Genomic DNA, 22410 nt, shown 5'->3' with positions numbered 1-22410 from the left:
TTGCCTCTTAAGTCACTCTACACTTCATAAAAATGTGCATATATATACACACACACATCTCTGCGATTTAGCATGCGGAGAAACATTTTCATGAGATATTAAACATCTGCCCTTTAGAGAAATTTTTAAAGTACCCTATGCTGTAAATGCTCAGGTACAAAGCATATAGTATACATATGTCACTATTGCTCAGTTATGCTCCTATACCTCATATTCTGCATTAGCTTCTCATTACTACTTAGAAGAGATACTCAACTAAAAAAAAAATGCATTTGATAATCAGTGAAATGACTTTTTTTTTGTAACCAAAGAATAAGGCTTTGCTACTAATTTTGACAATTTGACATTGTCCAGTCAGTAACTCTGTCTCTTGTTTTTCCTCTGAAAAGACCTTTAAAGAGGAAGTAATATACCTTCTCATTACTCAGTCCCAATACACACTGTTCAGAAGGTTGTTCTTTGAAAGAAAAACAATTAGTCTAGTTGACAATTTCCCAGCAATGCTATAGTTGCATCTTCCAAGCACCAAGTCATGCTGCTCTAAAAAGTAATAATTTACAGTACCAATAAAATGCTTCAACTCTTGTTCAGGGCTTGAATAAGTTCAGCCAGCTCAAATATTGAAAAATAATGGTTTTCTAGAAGATTTCCATGTTCAAATTTTTATTACTAACTAGTCTGAGAAGCCTGTAACATACTCTTGCAAGAACGTTATGCAGCCGCAAACTTCATCTTTCCCCTCTTTCTTCACGGAAGGGCCTTTTTACCTTTTCTTACATTACAATATTTGCCACCATCTAGCATTTCTAAGGATCTTGGTTATTTAAATTCAGTGATCTGTAACTTTATAATGCACATTAGTATCTCAGGAAATAATGGATAGACTCAACCTAGATGAAGACACCTAAATGCCGGTATCTACATTTAAGCTAGGTGCCTAAACCCCTTTCACAGCACAGAGTGAGCGCAAGGCTGAGCAGCACGACCACACGGGTCTGGTGCCCTCGGAGGCACCCTGGAACGCCCTGCTGGGCACCCAGCCACTGCCCCAGGAGGGAAGGGGCTTCCCATAGCTCTGCAGAGCACCTGCTGCTCCCCAGATGTCTCGGATAACCTTGTGCATCTCAGATGGTACCTAAAGCCCATGCTGGGCATCTCTTACAGCTCTTCAAAGACCAAATGTGCAAATTCCATCTCATGGACCCATTGCTCTAGATCCCTACTTTTGGTTTCAAGTTTGACACACACAGACGCTTTGTCTTTCATATGGCACCAGCAGGACTATCTGCTGCTTCTGGTTAAAACCTGCCTCTAAAATGGTTTCTCCTACCCTTGTTATTGCTTAGTAAATACCTTTCCAGTGTCTGTTCTTGGATCCTGAGAACAGCACACATCTCCACTTACTCTGATCACAGTCAAATGCTCTGCTTTTCAATAATCCCTAAAGTAACTCTGGAATTATACTAGACTGCCTGCTTATTTTACCCTCATTGAAGAAAGCAGAAAGCAATACAAAATATCTTTTTGTTATCTGAACACCGACTGTGTCATAACTTCTAATATTACTCAAATCCTTTCTCGGGGATGTGAGAAGAATATATATTTTTTTGATTTCTACATATGTCAAGTTGCATTTTAATTTATCCATCCAACTTCATCAAATGAAGAACAGTTCAGGAATGTGGCAGAAGTTTATGATGCATTCAATTTATTTTAAGTGGAAACTTCAATACTTTTCATAAACCTATCAAGGCTTAATATAAAATTTAAAGCTACAAACAGTCCTACTCAGAAAGAAAAGCAAACAAACTCACTTGTCTTCACAACTGAGTATTACTAGGAGGTACTAATGGACAAGAACAAAAAAGTAAATACAAAACTGTGAAATTTTGAAATTTATTAGGAATTATTTGTTGATGTATCAGTTTAAGAAAAGTGTTTATGGCATTTTATGAGAAAAAGGAGATTTATAGCTTTAGAATACATATCTGCAATTCACCTCCAATTAAGGTTTGTGCTGAAACTTCAAAAAATTTGAATACACATTAAACACATAAATGTCAGAGTCCTATCTTTCAAAACACACTGAAAATAAAAAAAGGAATTATTCAAGTAAGGCACAACATTTTATTTTTTGACAGTGTATGAACTCCTCTTCGAGACTAACCCATTCCTATAAATAAACCTAGGACATATCTCCAGAAGCAATAAAAGACATGTTCAGAGCAAACAATGTCAAAATGTGAGAGTTCACAAAGTAGAAGACCTGGCATACAGTCATTTGTTAATGGTATTTCATGTGATTTTGCAATGTTTTCTTCCTCTTAACAGACTCCAAAAATGCAAACTAAGTGATAAGACGAAAATTATCGGAGGAAGTCGAACTGTAGGACTGTTTTTATGGAACAGCATTTCAAAACAGTTAAAACAGACACTTTTAACATTAAGAAATTGGCATCTTTGTGCTTGACATCTGATGAAGTGGTGCAGGGAGCTGGGAAGCAAGCCAGGGAAGCACAATCAGCGTGGAAGGTTTGTTTCGGTAACAGGTTACAGGGCTTTTGGATTTCACACAATAAAAGGAAGCCTTATCCTACGTTCCCATCCCTCTACCCGCTATTAAAAACACAGTCTATGCTAACTACAAACCAAAGGGCAGCAAATTCTACCCAGCCCATGATGGATGGCCAGGCAGCAGAAATTCAGCAGGAGTTTCTCAGTCTTTGAAAGATATCTGATACATTCAACCTAAAGGAGAAAAGCTCAGAAGTGAACATGCAGTTACTGGCAGAAAAACCTGTCTTCTTTTTACATAAATAAAACCTACGTCTACATCTGCTTTCAGTCATACGTGGGTTGTACCACTCTCTCTGTCCTGGAGGTAATTTCCAAGTTATTTACAGCTATTAACCAAAGCCAACATTCAAATGCATCTGGAAGCAGACAGGCAAGGAGTGCAAGTCAAACACCAGAGCAATGGGTTTACTGCAAAACATTTCCTTATTTAAGAAGCCAAACTGTATTCTGCTTTTTTTTTGTCAGAATAGACCTGAGCATGTCAAACAAAAGACAAAGCTACAACTGTATGTTCATGTAACTGAAGTAGAGAACACATCTGAGACTCCTGAGCAGACAGACAGGAAAATCTTCATGTTAAGATCTGCTCAACTAAAACATGCTAATAGTCAAGCCAAAACATCAATTATTAACACATGGAAAGGATGAGAGACGCACAACCACAACCACTTCTTCTATTTACTTGTTGCTAGAGATTCACTTCCATCTAATTTGAGCCAAATCTCAAAATATTAGTTCTTATCCATGCCCCAGTCATTATCAGATACCAAGGGTGAAATTCAACTGATCAGATACAGACATCTACAAGGCACATATCCAAATCAAAGTTAGTCAGCTAGACACTGTGTGCAACTTAAAAAGAAAGCTAATGTCTAATTCGGGATGAGATCAATTGTGCTACAGAAAGGCTTGTTTTTCCTCCATCGACTCTAGAGGAAGCCGGGGTAATCAGATCAGGTGCAACGATCTAAAGCTAGGCAAGATGTGTACCACCACCAGAGAGCAAACGGTCAGCACTGTAGGTTTGCAGGCTGCCCAAAAAATGCCCTCCGGACAGAAGATGACCTGGTGGTTGTGAAGATGGCTTAAAATCCTAAGATCACAGCAGAAGAACATTTTCTCTTTCAATAGCATCAGACATCAAGGGCAAAAATTGCAGAGGAAAACTTCTGTGGTTTAAGCTAGGACTTGTTTTATCTGTACATTGGCCCGTTTCCACCTTCAGATTTAGCCTGAGTCTGACATACTGAGACAGACCAATGTTATCTAGTTTGGAGAACGTAGCTTTAAGCCACTAAATTGGCAGAATTGCATCAAGTTCATCTGCCTCATCAGCAAGGAGACTGGTACTGCTAAAGCACAGCCTCTGAAGCAGCCAGGCATACTCTTTAATGAGCCTCCTGTGCACGGGGCTGCTTCACGCTGCCTGTGCACGGCCCATCTAATCAAGCCTGGTTTCGTTCTGCCAGCCGGGTCCCGCATGCTTTGGAGGCTGCACGTTCAGCGTGGGCAAGGAGAGCACTGCGGTCGCGCATGGGGTCTCGGCCGTCCTGCAAAGAGAGAATGTACAGGCTTCCTCATCTGATCCATGCAGCAAGCCAGTGCCAGCAGGTAGAGCAAATATCTGATAGAACGTGCAGAAAAAACAGAAGCTGCTCTGACAGGCCTGAATTAATACCTAAATTAACCACTGACAGCAAAGTCTCTTTACTATGCAGTGACTGAACGGTTAAATACTTCAGTTCATAAACATACATGCGTTTAATGGGCACACTGCCAATCAGAGAGGCATAACTGGTGGAGATGTGTATATGTATGTATGTGTGTGTATATATACATATATATATATGTATATACACACACACACACACACACACACACACACGAGACAAACCCCTAGGGTTATGCAAATTCATCATGCACCTTTGGCAGAACTGCTTCCTAAGAATGCTCAGCTGAATTTTTAATAGAAGTATTGTTTGGAAATACATGCCTTGTAAGCAAGCATATTTGAATGGTATCATCCATACTGTAAATACATAATGGCCTTCTGCAGAAGAAGAAAAGGTGCTGAAGATTCTTTTTTAAAAATGTATTTCAAATATACTAAATGTTCAACATGTAAGATTAATATATGAGCAGTAAACAGAAAAATACTCCAACAATGTATTTTGAAGAAAATCTTTAACAGACTTCATTGCAATTCACATGAGATCATCTTCAAGTGTTACACTATTCCAGCAAAAGTGATCATCATCACAGATTTACAGCAAGGTTCACTTAGCTGTAAGTTACTATAAAAGTAGACAGAGTGTTTAAACAGAGACTGGCATCAAGGCTGCATTCTCTCACCTCTCCTCTTTGGCACTGCCATCGCACTCATTAAAACAGAAAGCACAGCAAGACATAATTCAGGCACAGTGCGCCTTAAAACATTAAGATTTAGATCTTCGCAAAGATAAGACTCTCAAGGTTTGGTCTACACTGCAGTCACTAGCACAGCTGCAGCTCTTCCAGAAATATTTAAAGCTAGCTTTAAATAAGTCCTTGGCTAAAGTCCAGGGGGCTCACGGACTTCATCTGCACAACCTGCTTGAGAAACTAGGCAAATGTTAATTCAGTCACTACTGAGTTTTCAGTTGACATGATGAAGCAAGACAGTTTAGACACAATAGTATCATAAAGAGATCTGTTCAGAGCAAGGATACAAAGCCGCATCTCTGCAATTTAATGAAAAAATAATAGTAACAGTCTCCTCCTCTGATTAGCATCTCAATCCCCATGCAGTTGCAGTGGAGGAAACTGGGCACTGACCTCTGTACCACCTCAAGAAAATTGTTTCCTTCCTAGTTTCAACTACTTGCATAATAGACCATCGGAAGTAACAAGGCTGCATGGGCATCCTGGCTACACAAAGTATTTTACCGGCTGAAGCCAAGCAATGTTCATGACTATTGTCAAACACTGCATAATGTCTATTAACTATCAAATACAGAAAGATCTTAATTAGTAAAGCGTGGAAATCCACCACAGAATTTAACAAAAGAAGGCAAAGGCTGAGCATCTTTCTAATGTGAAAAGACAGGACATATGTTTGAACTTCACCTATGAGATGTCAGACCACGTTGCCCTGCTTCCCAGTCACTTCCAACTACCTTTCACCAAATATTTCACCGTGAAGTGTGTCACCATAGTCGTAGTCCAGCTACAGCTCTTGCTTCTTCTAGCTGTTCTCTTAAAATGCCGAAAGCAATGCACACTGCTGTTTCCTGCGTTCAGCCAACTCATGAAAGCCATCTAATCATGATATTTAAGCAGAATGTTTAAGTTCTGCTAGAACAGTAGTATATTTGCTACATATGAAATATTTTATTATTTAGAAGGTATCGAACAGATGCTTTTCTACTGCATCTCAAGGAAGAAGGCAAAATTCTCAGGGCCCCACACTCAAGAAGTAAATTCATCATGGTCCCAGCCAACATTGTCTCTTGGTGCGTCTTTCTAGCGTTTTTAGCTTGGTAAAAACTACTACTGAACAACGAATACTGCCCCAGCATATACTGCTGCAGAAAGAAAAAAAGCTTTCAAGCATCTTTCATTTACTAGGTACTTTATAAAACCAAGTTCTATTCTGAGACACAGGAAAATCATGCAGATGGCAGAATCATGCTTTTTCCACAGATTTTATGTATGAAACGATCATACCAGTTATTTTAGATCCATGTGCAAGAACTATCTTAGGAGTTACAAAAGTAACTTGCCAAAATTCAGAAAAACAAATCCCCTCATCCAGATCATCAAAAAAGAGGGCAATGTGTTCAGTTCAGTACTGGAGCCCCCACAGCTAGCTTCCTGACATCCTTTTCACAGAGGATTGCAGTACTTTGTGTCTTCGAAAGCAACTCTGAACTGCTGAGCTTGCTGTCACAAACCTGTCAAGATATTTTAATTGATTGCCTCCTGGCTGTCACAGTCCACGTACACTGTGCTGTTCCCACTTCCAATGAAAGGATTAGGACTGACTAGCAGGTGGCAAGCCCAAATAAAGGTTGTAAATCTTTTCCACAACATGCAACTAAGCTGCAGAAATCCTTGTCTTAAGATGCCGCGGACACCTGAAGTTTGAGCGTGTTCAAAGTAGATTGTTTGAGTCCATGGAAAAGAAATGCACAAACAGTTCTTAAGCATGGAGAAGTCCTCAAGCTCCAGTCCAGAAAGTCCTCAAGTTGCAAGTGCTTGGAGACTCCAAGACAGCTCAGAAGAAGTGTCACAATAAACTCACCCTGTTTTGTATACTCTTCTCTGGGCACTTTCTCCTGGCCACTGTCAGACATAGGACACTGGGCTTTGATCTCACCCCCTATAGCTGCTCTGATGTTCTTGCATTAGCTACAACAATAATTCAAATTTGGTTCAAGTATATTATTTATTCTACAAAGGGTTTTAAACAAATGAAACCTATTTTCTAATATAGATATGAATTGGCATCACCCCAAAATGGAGAGACATTTTAGTTAAATGGGACTGTTGTAAAAACAAACATAGTGCTAATCCAGTCTAAAAGATGCAGCCCACATTAGACACAGCTCCTTAGTTACCTGGGTGAGCACATTATTGCACCATCTATTCAACGCAGATGGCATCAGATCATTTACTTTGTAATCTTCAGTACTGTTATACCCACATCACACTTCAGTTGTCTACTAATACTGTTATGAAGCAAATGTTATTTTTTCCTCTTTTCTGAATGCCCCTCATTGGAATTTACATCAGTTTAGATCAGAAAAAGGGAGGGGGGGCAAAAAACCTCTGAAGAGTTAAGACATGTAGACAATATACATATGTACCGTCCTTACTCACCTGAGGAACAGATGATGGTTATTTAGATTGACATTTACTTAGAAGAATATAAGCAGATGCTGGCTATGCTATCTCATAATGAAGGTCTTCAGCTAAGTTATTCGCATTAAAACTCAGTCTGAGGCCTAGAACTCCACTGAGTGCCTTAAAGCTCCATTAAGTCAATATTAACATGACCCACAGAATTTTTAAAGTTAATCCACTGAAAAGCTTTTCTAAAAAATGAGAAACCCCTTTAGCACAAGTTTCTCGGCTGAATGCTCCTTCACGATTGATGGCTGTTTCACATCCTTGTTACAGTTCCAACAGTGTAAGGAACTGCGATGCTGGCCTCCCAGCTTCGCTTGGAAAGTGATGGTCCCCACGGAGGGCCAAAAAGAACAATGTTCTCCTCCGTTAAGAAGAGCGTGCTCTTTGCCTTTTTCATTTGGTTGTCGACTCAAACAGAAAGAACATGCTGAACAAAAAATAAAGTCTCCTTGACTACTGTGCTTTAACTCTAGCCTAAAGGTACAGTTTCTAAGAGCAAGTGCCTTACTGGCTAAGCCAGGCATTTTAGCTTGTTTTGATTAGTTGACTCCAAACTGTTTTTCAGAAGGAGGTGATATCTACACCATGCATATGAACTTCCTGAAAGAAGTTTTCTTATGTAGCTTTCCACAGTCTCCTTAGAAGGAATCCACACAACTCTTACAGGTACGGGGCCACAGAGGGAAAGCCATGGATGGGCAAGCCCTCTCCATTCTTCACATGATGGGAACTCCTCAGGAAGGTACCAATTAGGGCAAGCTATTTCACCAAGGAGTTTTGTTTGCAAAGACTGGAGAGCCTCTTTCACAATGAGCAAGGAGCTGACAAACTAACTGTTTTACGTTCGATCAGTCTGGGGCAGGTTCGGACAGGAGACCAACAGACGAGAGGCTTCATTCTCAGTAGCACTTCCTAAAGCCACCCACTTGCTGCAACTGCCATAATAATACTGGCAGTCAGGCAGTTTCTTCCTCTTTTTCTTCTCTCATTTTTCTTTTTTTTAAAGAATGTTTGCATCCGAGCCTAGGTGTTACCTATGTGAGTCATTACAGAGGTATAATCTCCCAAATACACTGACTTAATTTGGCTGAGCTGGTAAAAGTAGAGATCTAAGGTAAAAAGCTCACACTTTTTCCTGCCAAAGCTCAAAAGGAATGTTGATTTTCCAAAAATGAAAACTCACAACCACTATAGAAAACTTATTGTGTGTAAATACAGAGACACGCCCAGAGACAGAGCAGCTATTTCTGCAGGAAGTGTTATTTGCAGTTATAAGCAGTTATTTTTGTCTGGACTTTACCTCCAGCTTTGGATTTCACAGTCTCTACCATCTGAGACTACTGTCTACTCTTTCACTAAAAAGACTTCTGACTAAACTTCAGTGACTTAATGACTCTCCAAAAAACCCCACCACCAACCAAAACCACCATGCTATAGAAATAAAAAGATAAATATTTTAGATTCTGCTTGGCTAACCTGTTCTGTAGCAATACTTGACCTTTTTCTGTATGAAGTAACCAGATCAAAACTATGCATCAGAGTAAGCCCAACTCCCAAAAGACATGTTGACAGCCTTTTGTTTTTATCCAGCTTAGCTCTACCCAGGCAGAAGTTAGACCATGCAACGCTTATTCCAAGGGTCCTGGGAAATACGAACCGAACCCATGGGCCAAACATCTAAATTAGTCAGGTTGGATGGCCAGATGCCACCTATACGCATTCATGGGGCACAGCTTAACCCAAAGGAGTGTCCCATACAGAACAGCAACAGCACTGCGTAGTCAAACTGCTTTTGCTTGTACTGCAGGTGTCTGCTGGATAAATAAGCCAAGTAACTAAAAGCTTTATCTAATGTTTTGCACGGCTGGCCTGAAAGACGGACACAGAGGGAGACCTTCTTCCACCTCTATTCCCATTTTGCCCTTCTAAGTGGTGTGTGAAAGATGGCTTTAGCATACCCTCCCTTCTCCTTGAAGACTGCTCTCTCTCCTCTCATTCTTTGCTTAGGTGTAAGAAGTACCTTTGTACAATGTCTCCCCTGAAGACCTGCAAGGTGGACTGCAGGTTCCTTCAGCCTTTAATTAACAGCTGACCTTTTTGAGGAACACACTTTTTCTTCCAACGACTTGTGCAGCACTGGCATTAAAGTGAAACAACGAGTTTTGAATTCCCAGAATAAAAATCCCTAATCTCTGAGCAGGTTCTATTTGCATGATGCCTGATGTCACTGCCTAAAAGCCTGTCAGCCTATATTCTCCCACTAAGATCACATGGGCAAGATTTAAACTATTAATGTAATTGAACAGTTTGCTTCAGCTTTCTGGAAGGAAAGGAAGATGAAAATATTTTCTGAAGTCTCCTGAAGCATTAAATTGGTATAAATGAGTTGGTGTTCTTTTGGTTCAATATTCTTCCACTTTGCAATCTCCGTATTTAAAGAACCAAAGAGGAAAATAAAGTCCACAATGGCAGAGAAAATAGAAGAAAAAGCTACAAAGAAGGGGACAAAAGCTATATATAATTCCAGTCCAGATGCATTAGAGTTGATCTTCTGTACTACAGAGTGGGAAGCTAATCAGTCAAAACAAACTATTGACTAATGAACATCATACATTTGAAGTGCTGTTTTAAGGTGGGTTTTTTTTTCTTTCTTTTTTTTTTTTTTTTAAATGACTGAGGATTGAACTTTTCCATTAGAGGATCCTAATGAAGATCCCCAGCTCAGAGTATTCCAGCAGTAGGGTTCTGGAACAAATAGTATGTGCACCTGAATTAAAGAGGACTTAAAATACAGGTGCTAGAACAGCTGCCAAGACACCTGACACGTGTTTCAATCAGTCTTTGGAGGAAACAGAACAAGCCAGCTCATAGAGACAGAGATGTGGTAGTTCCAAAACTTTAATTTTAGTTTTTATCAAGTTATTACTATACAAGAACAGTGGTGGCTTGTGAGTCTTACCAGCATGCTTCTACTTTATATACACTTTATATTACATGTAACATATGTACAGAACAATTCTAAGGTCTAACTTACAGAGCTACGGAGCATGGGGGTTTCCATATAAACAGTTGCCTTAATTTTCTAATTCTAATCTAGTTATTGCAGTAAGGTAGTGAATGCTCAGCAGAATAATCAAATCCCTATGCAGACTTCCAGGGAGGGTCAAGGTTCACTCTTGCTTGCTGAACAGCCAGCGGGTATCTGCAGGCAGGCAGCACCGTTGATTTCAAGACACAAAACATATTGTAGTAAAGCAACATTTCAAATGTTCTTTCACATTGGATGAGATCCAAGTGGTGTCAGGTAGAATATTTAGACAGCGTGTAGGCGCTCCATTTCATTAGAGGTCTAATCAGATTTCTAAATGCTAGAACAAATTACTACTTCCACACCTCTAATCAGCAATGAGGGTGCTCTACTGAGAAGAATGTCAATCAACTCTGAGGGAATATTTTTCATTTTTTAAGTTAATAGGGATAATTATACTAAAACAGATTTAGAACCATATGGCCAAAACCCCTCCAGATATATTTAGTCAATAATATAACTATATTCCCTTCACCACATGCTAAAGCAGGAGATATCAGACGTATTTACAAGCACATACTATTAAATTAGGTTCAGTGCTGTTAAGATACTGTCTTATTAAATAATTTTTAACTGCACAATTCATACAGAAGAGAGAACATATGCTGGCTTTGAATTCTGTTTTGTCGATACCAGCCAGAGCCAATTCAATGCTGTAATAGCCCAGAGACAGATAAAAGATGGTTTTAAATAAGCAATTCTGTACTGCTCTAAAAATGGTTTAGAGCAAGAGCGCTCGCACTTCCTCAGTGTCATCAGTATAGTTGTTTTACTCTGTCTGCGTGGCATTGCTAAGAAGCACAAATTCTTAATTCCCAGGTTACCTACAAGTCACACAAAATGTTCCTTTGTGTGTGAAAATGTTAACCGAGAAGTCATCTTCGAACTATTCCTGCTTTCTGAGGAAGAATGTCATTGACCCTTTTAAGTATCAATTAACTTTAGAAGAATTTACAGTTCTATTTTCACATCAAAGGTAAGTTCACATTTAAAATACTTTAAAACACATACAGTTACACATTTTGATTGCAAAGTGCAGTAATTGAGTTATATTGATTGTATTTATGAATTAATTGCTCATTCTGAACAGGTGAAAAAGCTGAGTTTAAAGTCCTTTTTTACTTCTCCAGATGTCTTCTGTACTTGAAGAGATAACAGAGAGCTACGGTTCCACAAAATTCTCAAGAAGGCAATTTCTCCTGGACTTCTCCTCACCTTCATACATGTTAACCTAACATTTGTGCATGCTAGAAGATTCAAACCACAACTCTAATGGTGGTCCAGTCTTCAACACCACCATATGGAGTAAGACCATGAGGAACTTAACTTACCATCTGATGAAGGCTTACCCATTTAGGTCCAGTTTACTCACAGCAAACCAAGCCAGAAATACTTTGTGTTTCCCTCCATTATTATTTTTTTCCATCTTACTGCCTGAGGAAAGGGATTGTAGGTATCCTCATGCTATGTTACCAAAATCACTATGTTGGGCGCTGAGTTCAGAATGACATACAAGTCAATTGCTGGTCTATCAAAACAAGATGCTTATCTTGAGAGAAATGCAACAGAGTCATCAACAAGATAAAACAGAGGTTTAGTCAGGAGGTTGTATCTACTATTTAATCTTACTCTAATTCAGGTAACTGGGGAAGTTCAGAACTAACACTTAAGACATCATCCTAGCTTAAGAACATCAATTTCAATCTCTTACTCCCAGTACTATCGTTTATACCTCTTTCGGCCCCTCTCCCAATTTGCATCTGGTTAAGTCCAGAATTGTCAAAAGCACTCCACTCCTTACTGCCCCCCCCCCAAAAGTCTGTGCTTCAAAACATCTTTCCATTTCAATAAAAGGTGAGAACAAAGATATCTGACTAAATCAATGGCTGATATTAGTTTATATGAAGAACAATGTGTCTCAGCATCTTAAACATGCAAAAGTCACTCTTATCTGCACTGGTATTTTGCCCTGATAGTTACCCAAAGTCTGATATGCAAGAAGTACCCCATAATAAAAATTTGAAATTAGTGGTTAATGGAGACATTTAAAATTAATATCCCTAGATCATGGCCTCCCCTATTATCACTAATTTGCCCAGAGTAGCATACTGAAAACACCATAGAATTTCTTGAAATATGCCTAGCACATACAACGTACTGACCGATAAATAGCCAGCAAAAATTGTTTGTGGGGAATATTCCCACCTCCTTTTAATGGGATTCAGCAAAATCTTTCGGTTATCTGCATAAGGCTCCCTGTAACTTCTACTTTAAGTGCACAGACTGCTAGATTGGGTTGCGGAGAAAACAACGTAAGTGACCTCTGCATACAAACAGGAGTATCTGTAAAGAGCAGAAAAAACAACTAGTAAAGATTATTTCCACATAGGTTTTTGTACAGCTGATGATGTACAATTTCCCATTAACCAAGGTGTCTCTCCTGACAATTTGAATTTCTTTTCTACTGAAAATGCCAGCCCTTCCAAATCTATCCTGACCCACTTAGACAAGAACAAATATTCAGTCTAGCCAAGCAAACTATGCTTGTGACCCGTTCTTACTATCCAGCCCTGGAAATGGAAATCTGATAATGAAACCTCCAGACCAACTCTCTTCGCTAAGCAAAGCCAGGGGAGAATTTCATTACTATCTTCTCTCCCTCAAATATCCCAAGCCAGTAAAAATTGTTCAAATAAAGAACTGAATGTGTATTAACATCTCCCTCACCAACACGGAGCAAAGGAAAAACCCAAGGATGCTTAATGAACCTCGTATATATTTTTTTTTTAGATTTCAAAACATCATTTAAAGAGATGAGAAATTTGAGGCACTAATTAAGTAATATGCATAAATTGAAAGTAAACGCTCACAAAACCCTGATCTCCTACCCACAGCCTGTGATTTGGCTGATGAAATGCACCACTCCTACCAGCAACAGTAAGTCCTAATAGAGGACAACCTCCACGCTTGACTAACCCACTCTGGACACTAAACCTCAAGGTTTCTTTTGAAGAGAATCCTCCTCCCCACTTTCTTCCTATCCTTTTCCACCTCCGTTAATTCCCTGTAATTCAGGGAAGACCTAGAAAACGTGACTATTCTAAATGAGTGCTGTTCCTACAAGGTCAGCTGTTACGGCTTTTCATTGCAAAACATTTTCCTTCACTAGAGATTCATTTCATTCATGTCACTCTCATTTCAGGTCTCCTGAAAATTTAATAGCTCTGTGTTCTCATCTTCAGCAGTTGAGACTAGAAAAGTATGAGGAAAATCTTTTACATTAATTTAAGATAAAAGTGGAAGAACATGGGAACATTCGATATCAGTGTACACCTTAAAAGAATAATCGCTCTCTCCAATTCCAGACAACAAAGACAACAATTAACAAAGGGAGGTGGGAGAACAATTATTCGAAAAGGTCAGAGTGCAAAAGATACAGATTACTGCAAGACTTGTGAGGATGGGCTAGGAGAGAAACCAGAATCACTACTAGATTTTCACTGCAGTTATTTCACAGGGAGGAATCTTGTTTTGTAAATTTTTTTTTAAACAATTATCTCCAGAAAAATACAAACAAACGATGGCAGTGAGGGGCCTGTTGCTAGGAATCTTAAATTGCCTTAAAGGCTGGGTTTGTTTTACATTTAGATTTTGGACCCCTCAGAGTTCATATTTCCAGTCTTCTGTCCCCAACCATGCACACTAGGTGCATGGCAGAAATGACCCGAGTTAGTCTCATCGTGGCAGAACTCCAAGGGATCAGAATACAGGGATATTGAATATATATACACATCATTTTCTATAAAACAGAAAGTCTGTAGAATTAGAACTGATAAAAACAGTTAGGTTTTCATGTTAAAGTATGCAAACCATTTTGAGAAATCCTTTAGAAAGAGGCATATCAGAGATGAAGTGATCTAGACAACCATAAATGAAGACCATAGAGTGATGAGACTTATTAATGAAAGTGGTGAAAAGTATGGAAGACGTTATTTCATTTTACCAAATAACATTGTCTGTGGCAGTCAAGTTTGACAGTAAGATTTCTAAAACAAAATACACTATGCAACTTCATAATACAGAGATGCTGTATTGCGAAAAATTGGGGGTATTTTTTCAAGCAGGTATAGCTAGTTTAATCTGCATATGTTCAGAATAGGTTGAACCAGGTTTAATTTACTTAAAGTAGCTGAGACATCCTTTAAAGGGCTCTTGAATTCTGCAGAACTGCAGAATCTCGGCATCTCAGCATCTCCGTTCACCTTCATGACTCATGATGACATATTTTAGCTTAAACAAACCAGTGAGACCTGACATCAGACTTTTTTGGTTCACTTTTGGGCTACTTCCTTACTCACCCACACAGAATACAATAAAGCAATTTTCATTTTATTATTTTTTTTAAGACATGACCTCACTGAGTGCTTGTGCTACTGTAGACACTGCCTTATTTAACAGCCTTCACATATTTTTCTATCTTAAAAGTAGGTGGGTTTTTGACAGCAGTAGACCTAGTGCAAACTCTACCATGACCTCACAACGCTAAACGTTTCTCGTTTTGCTGAATTAAAAAAGCAAATTCTTAGTCTCCTTCTGCAAAATAACTACTCAATTTCTCTGAGCATCCAACCAGCTCACCTCTGTGCCTGTTTAATTTGGATCCATCCTTCCTGACTTCCTTTCTCCTCCTTCCCCCACAACAAAATTGCCTTGCAGGGTGACATTAAGCTGCTCCTTAATAGGCCTTTCCAAAGAGTTGATTGTACCAAAAGCTATGAGTAACAAACAGCCAGACTATAACTCCACATTTCATGCCCCTGGATTTCACCCCAACTCCAACTACTCCAGTGCTCAAGGTCTCCCAGTTTTCTAAGAAATATTCTGGTCTTTCCCTGGATTGACAATATCTACCAAGCCTGCCTCACAAACATATTCTGTTAATAGTCATTCTCATCACGATTCATGAAAGCGTTAAGCCAGATTAGTTTCAAAACTGATCCTTTAAAAACCCACAGATCGTCTCCTCTCAGCACAATGACTTCCCCTTTCAGCAGGGCCCATTGTCATCTGCGCTGCAATCAGTTCCCTACCATTCCTTTACTAATTAACAGGAGCGTAACAACAGACATAATGTGTCAGCTCAAAGGTCCATATCACCCAGTAACCTATCACTGACAAGGGGCCATAACAGAAGTCCAACAGTCAGGAAAGCCCACAGCAACGCATTTCCAATAGGCACTATCTCCTTTTTACAGGCCGCATTTAATTTCTCCTTTATGAATTTGCCCAATTACTTCTTAAACCTATTTCAGCTTTTCATATTTAGAACACTTTGTCTTAGTAAGTCCCAAAGTTTAACTCCAGTTGACTTGCTAGTGAAACAAAGAATTCAATATTTGACATTATTTCAGATGCTTAATGAATGCAATCTAGATTTAGTCATTCCAAAGCTTTTAAAAGAGGACACTATAACAGATGACTCATCAGCAGAAGACTACCACATTAGTCTAGCTTGACCAATTCTTGGTGATACCATGTCATTTTTTTCCCCTCACATATTTGTATGATTTTCCTTCAAAATTTGTTGCAATAGCCTGCATAGTATTGAGGTTTGTGTTAAAGACAACGACTGGCATAGGGAGCGGCAAGCAATGAAAATTGTTTGTGTCAATCATATTCAATACTATTCCCTTCTCATAGGATCACTCTCATTTGGCAGGTCTATTAAAGATGAGAACTAGATCCAGGATTTCATACAGTTTTTTTCCAGGATTCTAACACGGATAGACTCAAACCTGGAGGATCAGCTAATTCAGGTGCAATTCCACCTTGCCAACAGTAAGAGATGCTCCTGAAGTACGCTTCCCCATTATGTATTTAGCTGTTGCCCTCATATTCCTCTCACTGAAATCTAACACAAAACAAATACTTAGTTTGGGATCCACTCTCATACTAATTTTGTTTTCTATCCTACCACCATTGAACAATGACCTGTATTTATATGCAACGGAACCTTTTGCTCCATGTGCTTTGCAATTTGCAACTAAGCTTTACATTTTGGCACGTTCTCCCTGTTCCTACATTTCCTGAAATATCAGACTTTTTCCATCCTCTGAAGACTCTGCTTATTCCTAAAATCCCTCCCGAGAGAGTTATCTGCCCAAATAAATACTGAGCTCTACTTAGACTCCCCCCCCCCAGTCTTGCTTGGGAAACAGATTCCTTTCAGGTATAAGAATCCTGGATTTCAAACATGCTCCAGTCTCCTTCAGATTTAAGGTCCTAAGGTCCCCAGCTCAGGTGACTTCCTTACCCAGTTCCCTCACACGTAGGATTTCTGAACTTTTGAGCTGGAGAACTACTATTGCTTATAGCAACAAGAACAGCTCTCAGCTACCTCTATGGAAAACCTGGCTACGGCAATCAGGTACCATTTTAAGTACTTTCATCTACTTCTAGCAATCCAAGCACCACAGCTTGAAGTCTACCCATCAATATCAAGAACTGTAACTATAGCTCTAGTTTTGCTCATTCTTCCATTTATTTTAAATGGAATCAAAACATTACCATTGGTTGTCTTTTTCAGGATGCTTGCTCACAAAAATCTTCAGTAGCATCATCAATTACTGGCTGTCATTATTTGATTTAAAAAAACAATAACTCAGCTCTCATATCTATGAATATCTAAGCCCTTATGATTAGCAGCAATTGCTCTGCAAGTGTATCTTGCTATTTAAAGTGTCCCATAACAATAAATACAACCAAAAATTTCTTATCTTTTTAATAAAGATCTTCCTCATAGGCAAATTTAACTAGGGGATGTTTAGCAAGTTTCTAACACTACCCTAATAGAGCTTCTTGTAATAAAAACATAACTTTGATTAATTTGGAATTAACTAAAACCTCAATGGCCACATCTAGCTTTTCTTTTACTGTAGACAGAGAGGTCTATCCTCACCCATGAGAATTCAAAATCTGCTAGACTATTCTGAATTTCATTCTATGCCACCGGGTAGAAGGCTTGTTTTTTTTTCCTTACAATATTTGGCAACAGTGCTACCTAAGCAGCAAGCATTCTAGTGGTTTGAAATAAAGCCTTAAAACTGAGGAGGGCAGAAGAGATTCAAAATGTTTTAAGGCCAATCATTGTTTCAGTATATTATCACATGAGCATTAAAAAAATACCATCAAAAGAACAGATGAGGCAGCACTTATCTGAAGATTATTACGCTGAGACTCAGGTCAAATTTGCATCTTACTTCCACCAAGCCTTTTTTTTTTTGCTTTCTTCCTCCTGTTTTCTACTTGCATGCTTGCCAATGAAGTGCAAAAGGTTAAAATTTACAGTGATTTTATTATACTAACTTTTAAATGATTACAGATGTAGTCAGAAGCTTTGTATTTCTACATTTATTCTCCAGACTAAGAAAAGCTGCAATCATGTCATCCTACAACCAATGCAAACACAAAATACCTGTGTTAAGAGTTTGTCTCAGCTTCACCAGCAGCTACTAGATTTTATTTTCAATTTTGTAACAAAACTAACTGAACTGACCACAGACAAGCCAGGACACTGCTGAACTGTCTTCCTCAGCACAGCCAGCCAGGTCCCTATGCATTACCATGCAACCAGCACCCTCCCTGTATCACTTGAAAAACATCTAATCCAACAAGTTTCCTGTTACCAGGAAAGTAACATGTAGTTCTGTCTCCCCCACTCCCCCGCTGATATTAAAGAGCTATACAAAAAAAAGACCTACCCAGCAGGATGAGACTACAGCTTCAAAAATTTAAATACTTTAAACTTAACTTTAGGTACAAAACTGCTGCCAAGCACCACTTTGCTCTGCCAAATAATCAAAATGTTCTGTTGACAAATAAAGTAAGCTCCCTCCCAGCCTTCTCCACAGACATATTTGGCACTGGTTAATTGGTATGTCTTTAGACATATGTCAAGTCTGAAGCTGTTTCAGGCTTTAACCCCACAGAACTTCTCTCTTTAAGTAGCTGTTTTTCTTAAAGCAGTAATGGCAGCAAGTTAAAGCCAAGAAAGGATCCCGTAATGAAATGGTTAAAAATCAGACTGTGCTGATGTGCACTTCTCTGATCCATTACATTTCTCACAAGCTGAGCTAAGAGCTGAGCACCAAGTATCAACTGTAATATGATCCAAGAGTTTATGGAAAAAATAACTGCACATACCAAGCATGCACATTTAATAAGATTTTGTTTCCATTAAAATATTCTAGAAACATGATTTTTAAGATTTACTTCTCTCTCTGAGCGATTTTTAATGTTTCTCCTCCCCCCTCGCCTAAATACACACCTCCTTTCCAAAAACCAAACCCTTAAAAGAAAAAAAAAAAAAAAAAAGAAGCAGTCCTACTGCAGGGAAGAGAGGCTTGAAAAACAACTTTGATTGGCACTTGGCCTGACCCACAGAGGAAGAAAAACAGTTTTTGGACAAAGAGCGCAAATATTTGAGCTCACTGACTTACAGGCTTTCTTAGTATGTACAAAAACAAACCTGGTGAAAAATTTATCAGGAGAGACTGAATTAAAAAAAAAAAAGTAGCATTGCATTCATCTTCGTCTCTCCGACTCGATGCATTTGCACAGCTCAGCAATTTTAATTCATTTGCACTGGACAAACAAAAAGCACCTCAACTAATGCTCCCAGTTAAGCAGATGTCGAAAGGAGGTGGTAAACCGATTACACTACTCCTAAAGAACAGAGAGCCCACTCAAGGGGGCTGCTAATAACAGGACGGCTGGGATTTAGTCCTTTTTTTTTTAAAAAAAAAAAAAAAGAAAGAAAGAAAAGAGAAGAAAAGAAAAAAAAGCTTTAGTTTCAGATGACCCTGACACAAAGACTTGCTGGAGATCGCAGTGATGGGTTTTACCGAGACGATAGGTGGATAAACTTTCCAGCCAGCCCTTGGTGAGGACCGGCCTGGGACCCCCGCAGGGCGGCAGCAGCCCCGAGACGGGGCAAGTGACAACCAGCCCATGGGGACAGTGGCGATGGGGCAGCGGGAGGCGACACCCCCCACACACCTGGAGCTGCGCCCCCCCACCTCATCCTGCCCCTCTGCAGGGGCCCTGGCACCTCCCGGCGTCCCCTGCCCCACATGCCCCCATGCACAGCTCCCCTGCACTGCCCCAGATTCCTCCCACACCTCCTCCCGGCCCCACTGCCTCCCTATAGCCACCAATACTCCCCAGCCCACTGCCACAGACCCCACTGCCTCCCCACTGCCCCAGTTCCTCTCCTCCATCCCACTCCCACAGATATCCCCACAGATCCCCCTACCCCCCTACAGCCCCAGGTCCCCTCCTAAATGCCCCACAGCTTGCTTCCACCACTGCCCCCCACAGCTCCAGCTCCCCCCCACAGCCCCTCTACCCCAGCACCTTCATACAGCCCCACTTTCCCCTACCCCACTGCCTCCCCAAAGCCCCAATGCCTCCACACAGCCCCCTACCCCACTGACTCCCCATAGCCCCACATCCCCCCAGCCCCAGTTCTCTTCCTAAGTTCCTCCACAGCTTGCTTCCACCACTGCCCCCCACAGCCCCACTGCCTCCACACAGCCCCACATCCCCCCAGCCTTTCTACCCCACTGCCCCCCACAGCCCCACTGCCTCCACACAGCCCCAGCTCCCCCCAGCCTTTCTACCCCACTGCCTCCCTGCAGCCCCACTGCCTCCACACAGCCCCACCTCCCCCAGCCTTTCTACCCCACTGCCTCCCTGCAGCCCCACTGCCTCCACACAGCCCCACCTCCCCCCAGCCTTTCTACCCCACTGCCTCCCCACAGCCCCACTGCCTCCCTGCAGCCCCACATCCCCCCAGCCTTTCTACCCCACTGCCTCCCCACAGCCCCACTGCCTCCACACAGCCCCACCTCCCCCAGCCTTTCTACCCCACTGCCTCCCCACAGCCCCACTGCCTCCACACAGCCCTTCCACCCCCGCTGCCTTCCCACAGCCCCAGGTCCCCTCACATCTTGCTTCCAGCACTACCCCCAACAGCTCCAATGCCTCCCCACCACCCTACATCCCCCCAGCCCCCTACCCCATTGCCTCTCCCCAGCTCCAGTGCCTCCACACAGCCCCACATCCCCCCCAGCCCTTCTACCCCACTGACTCCCCATAGACCCGGGGCTCCTCCCACAGCCCCCCACCCCACTGACTCCTCACAGCCCCAATGCCCCTACCCGCAGCCCCCCACCCCACTGCCTCCCCGCAGCCCGCACCCGTCACGCCCCCTCACACCCCACAGCCGCCGACCCCCCGCGGCTCCTCCACCGCCCGGGCCCCCCCGGCCCCTCCCCGGCCGGACTCCGGTACCTGTCTCGGCACCTTCCGGCAGTTGCCGCACACCCGGTACTGGCCGGCGGCGGAGGCGGCGCTGCCGCTGCCAATGGGACCGGCGCTGAGCCTGTTCATGCTGGTGGGAGCGCTGCGCTCGGCCGGGCGGGGAAGGGCCGGGTGCGGCGGAGCAGCCGCCGGCGGAGGCGGCAGGGGTGGCTGCGCTCCGCTCTGCGCCGCTCAGCAGCCCGCGCCGCCGGCCGCCCCCATCCTCCAGCCGCTGCCCCAGCACCCCGCCCCGGGCCGCTTCCCCCTGCGCACACCCCTCCGCGCTCCGCCAATCAGCGCGCCGCCGCCACGCCCGCCGCCGCGCCGACCGGCCAATGCGGGGCGCCGCTCGGCGCCGACCAATGGCCAGCGCCGTCGCCGGCTCCCATCTCCAGGCAGCCTCGGAGCCAGAGGTGGGCGGGGAGGAGGGGCCACCGCCGCGGAGGGGCGGGGCCGGCCGCGTCTCTGGGCAGCGTTGGAGCCAGGGGCGGGGACCGGCGCTCCGGGGCGTGTCTTCCCCGGCCAAATAGAGCGGGCCCGCGGGCGGTATGCAAATGAGGCGCGGGAGGCCACGCCCCGGAGCGAGGGAGCCGCGCGTGGGGCTGTCGGGGGGCGGGGAGTGGGCGGCGGGCTCCCCGCTGCGCCCCGGGCCGCGCCGGGGGAAATGGCGGCCGCGGCCCCCTGGGCCGCCCCGTCCCGTCCCGTCCCGTCCCGTCCCGTCCCGCCCCGCCGCGGTGCCTGGCCGGGGGCTGAGGCAGCGGCCGCCGCAGCAACTCGGGAGTTCCCCGAGGGGCCCGTCGCCGTCACCCCGGTGCGGAGCGCGGCGGGGCCGGCAGCGGTCACTAGTGCGATGAAGTGCGGAGACCTCAGCCAGGGGCACGGCCGGGTCCCCAGGGAGAAGCGAGCGCGGGTGCAAGTCTGGGCAAGGAGCGGCACAGCCCCCTCGCAGGGCGCCCTCGCTCGCAGGTCCAGGCCCTCCCGCAGCGTGCCCCCTCCCCGAAACGCATCCCTCGCAAGGGGATACCCGCTGGTGGCCATCAGCGGTGGGCTGCTCATCTGGGGAGAAAACTGCTTCCTGGAAGCAGCCGGCGGCTTTGGGGCAGTTGCTCGCACATGTAGGAACAGGACGGCTCGGCTGCCAGGCCGAATGGGATGAGCTATTTGCTTGCGGGGACGTCGGGAATGTTTGGGGAGCGTGTGCGAGTGCGTGTGCGTGCGTGTGCATGCGAGCAGCGTGCGTGTGGTTGCCTCTGGCCGCGGGGACTGTTAAAAACGATGAGTCAGGTTTTCTAGACTCCGTGCTAATGCGCTGCGACGGAGTATGTAATTAGGACGGAGACAAATCTATAATCTACGGCGTAGGATAGCTGGGGCATAAATCTCCTTTCTACATCATAGCATCACTGAAGTTTTCCTTGTTTATGTGCTCTTTAACTGCAGATTTTAAATATGTATATACATACTTTAATGTTAGTAGTCCCACCGACGTCAAT

The 22410-nt window shown here is 43.0% G+C and overlaps 1 protein-coding gene across 1 annotated transcript in view; it reads right to left on the bottom strand.

Moving 5' to 3' along the window:
* SESN3 (sestrin 3) overlaps window positions 1-21192 on the bottom strand; it is a 47510-nt gene extending 26318 nt beyond the window's left edge. Inside the window, exon 1 of the mRNA XM_026109134.2 lies at window positions 20909-21192. Coding sequence (XP_025964919.1) covers window positions 20909-21007 — 99 coding nt within the window. The 5' untranslated portion in view covers window positions 21008-21192. The remainder of the gene's footprint in view (window positions 1-20908) is intronic.
* Between the last annotated feature and the right edge of the window lie 1218 nt (window positions 21193-22410).

This window comes from Dromaius novaehollandiae, chromosome 1, assembly GCF_036370855.1.
Source record: "Dromaius novaehollandiae isolate bDroNov1 chromosome 1, bDroNov1.hap1, whole genome shotgun sequence".
Classification (NCBI taxonomy): domain Eukaryota; kingdom Metazoa; phylum Chordata; class Aves; order Casuariiformes; family Dromaiidae; genus Dromaius; species Dromaius novaehollandiae.
The sequence above is the reverse complement of the archived record's forward strand: the minus strand, read 5'-3'. Positions and strand labels throughout refer to the sequence as shown.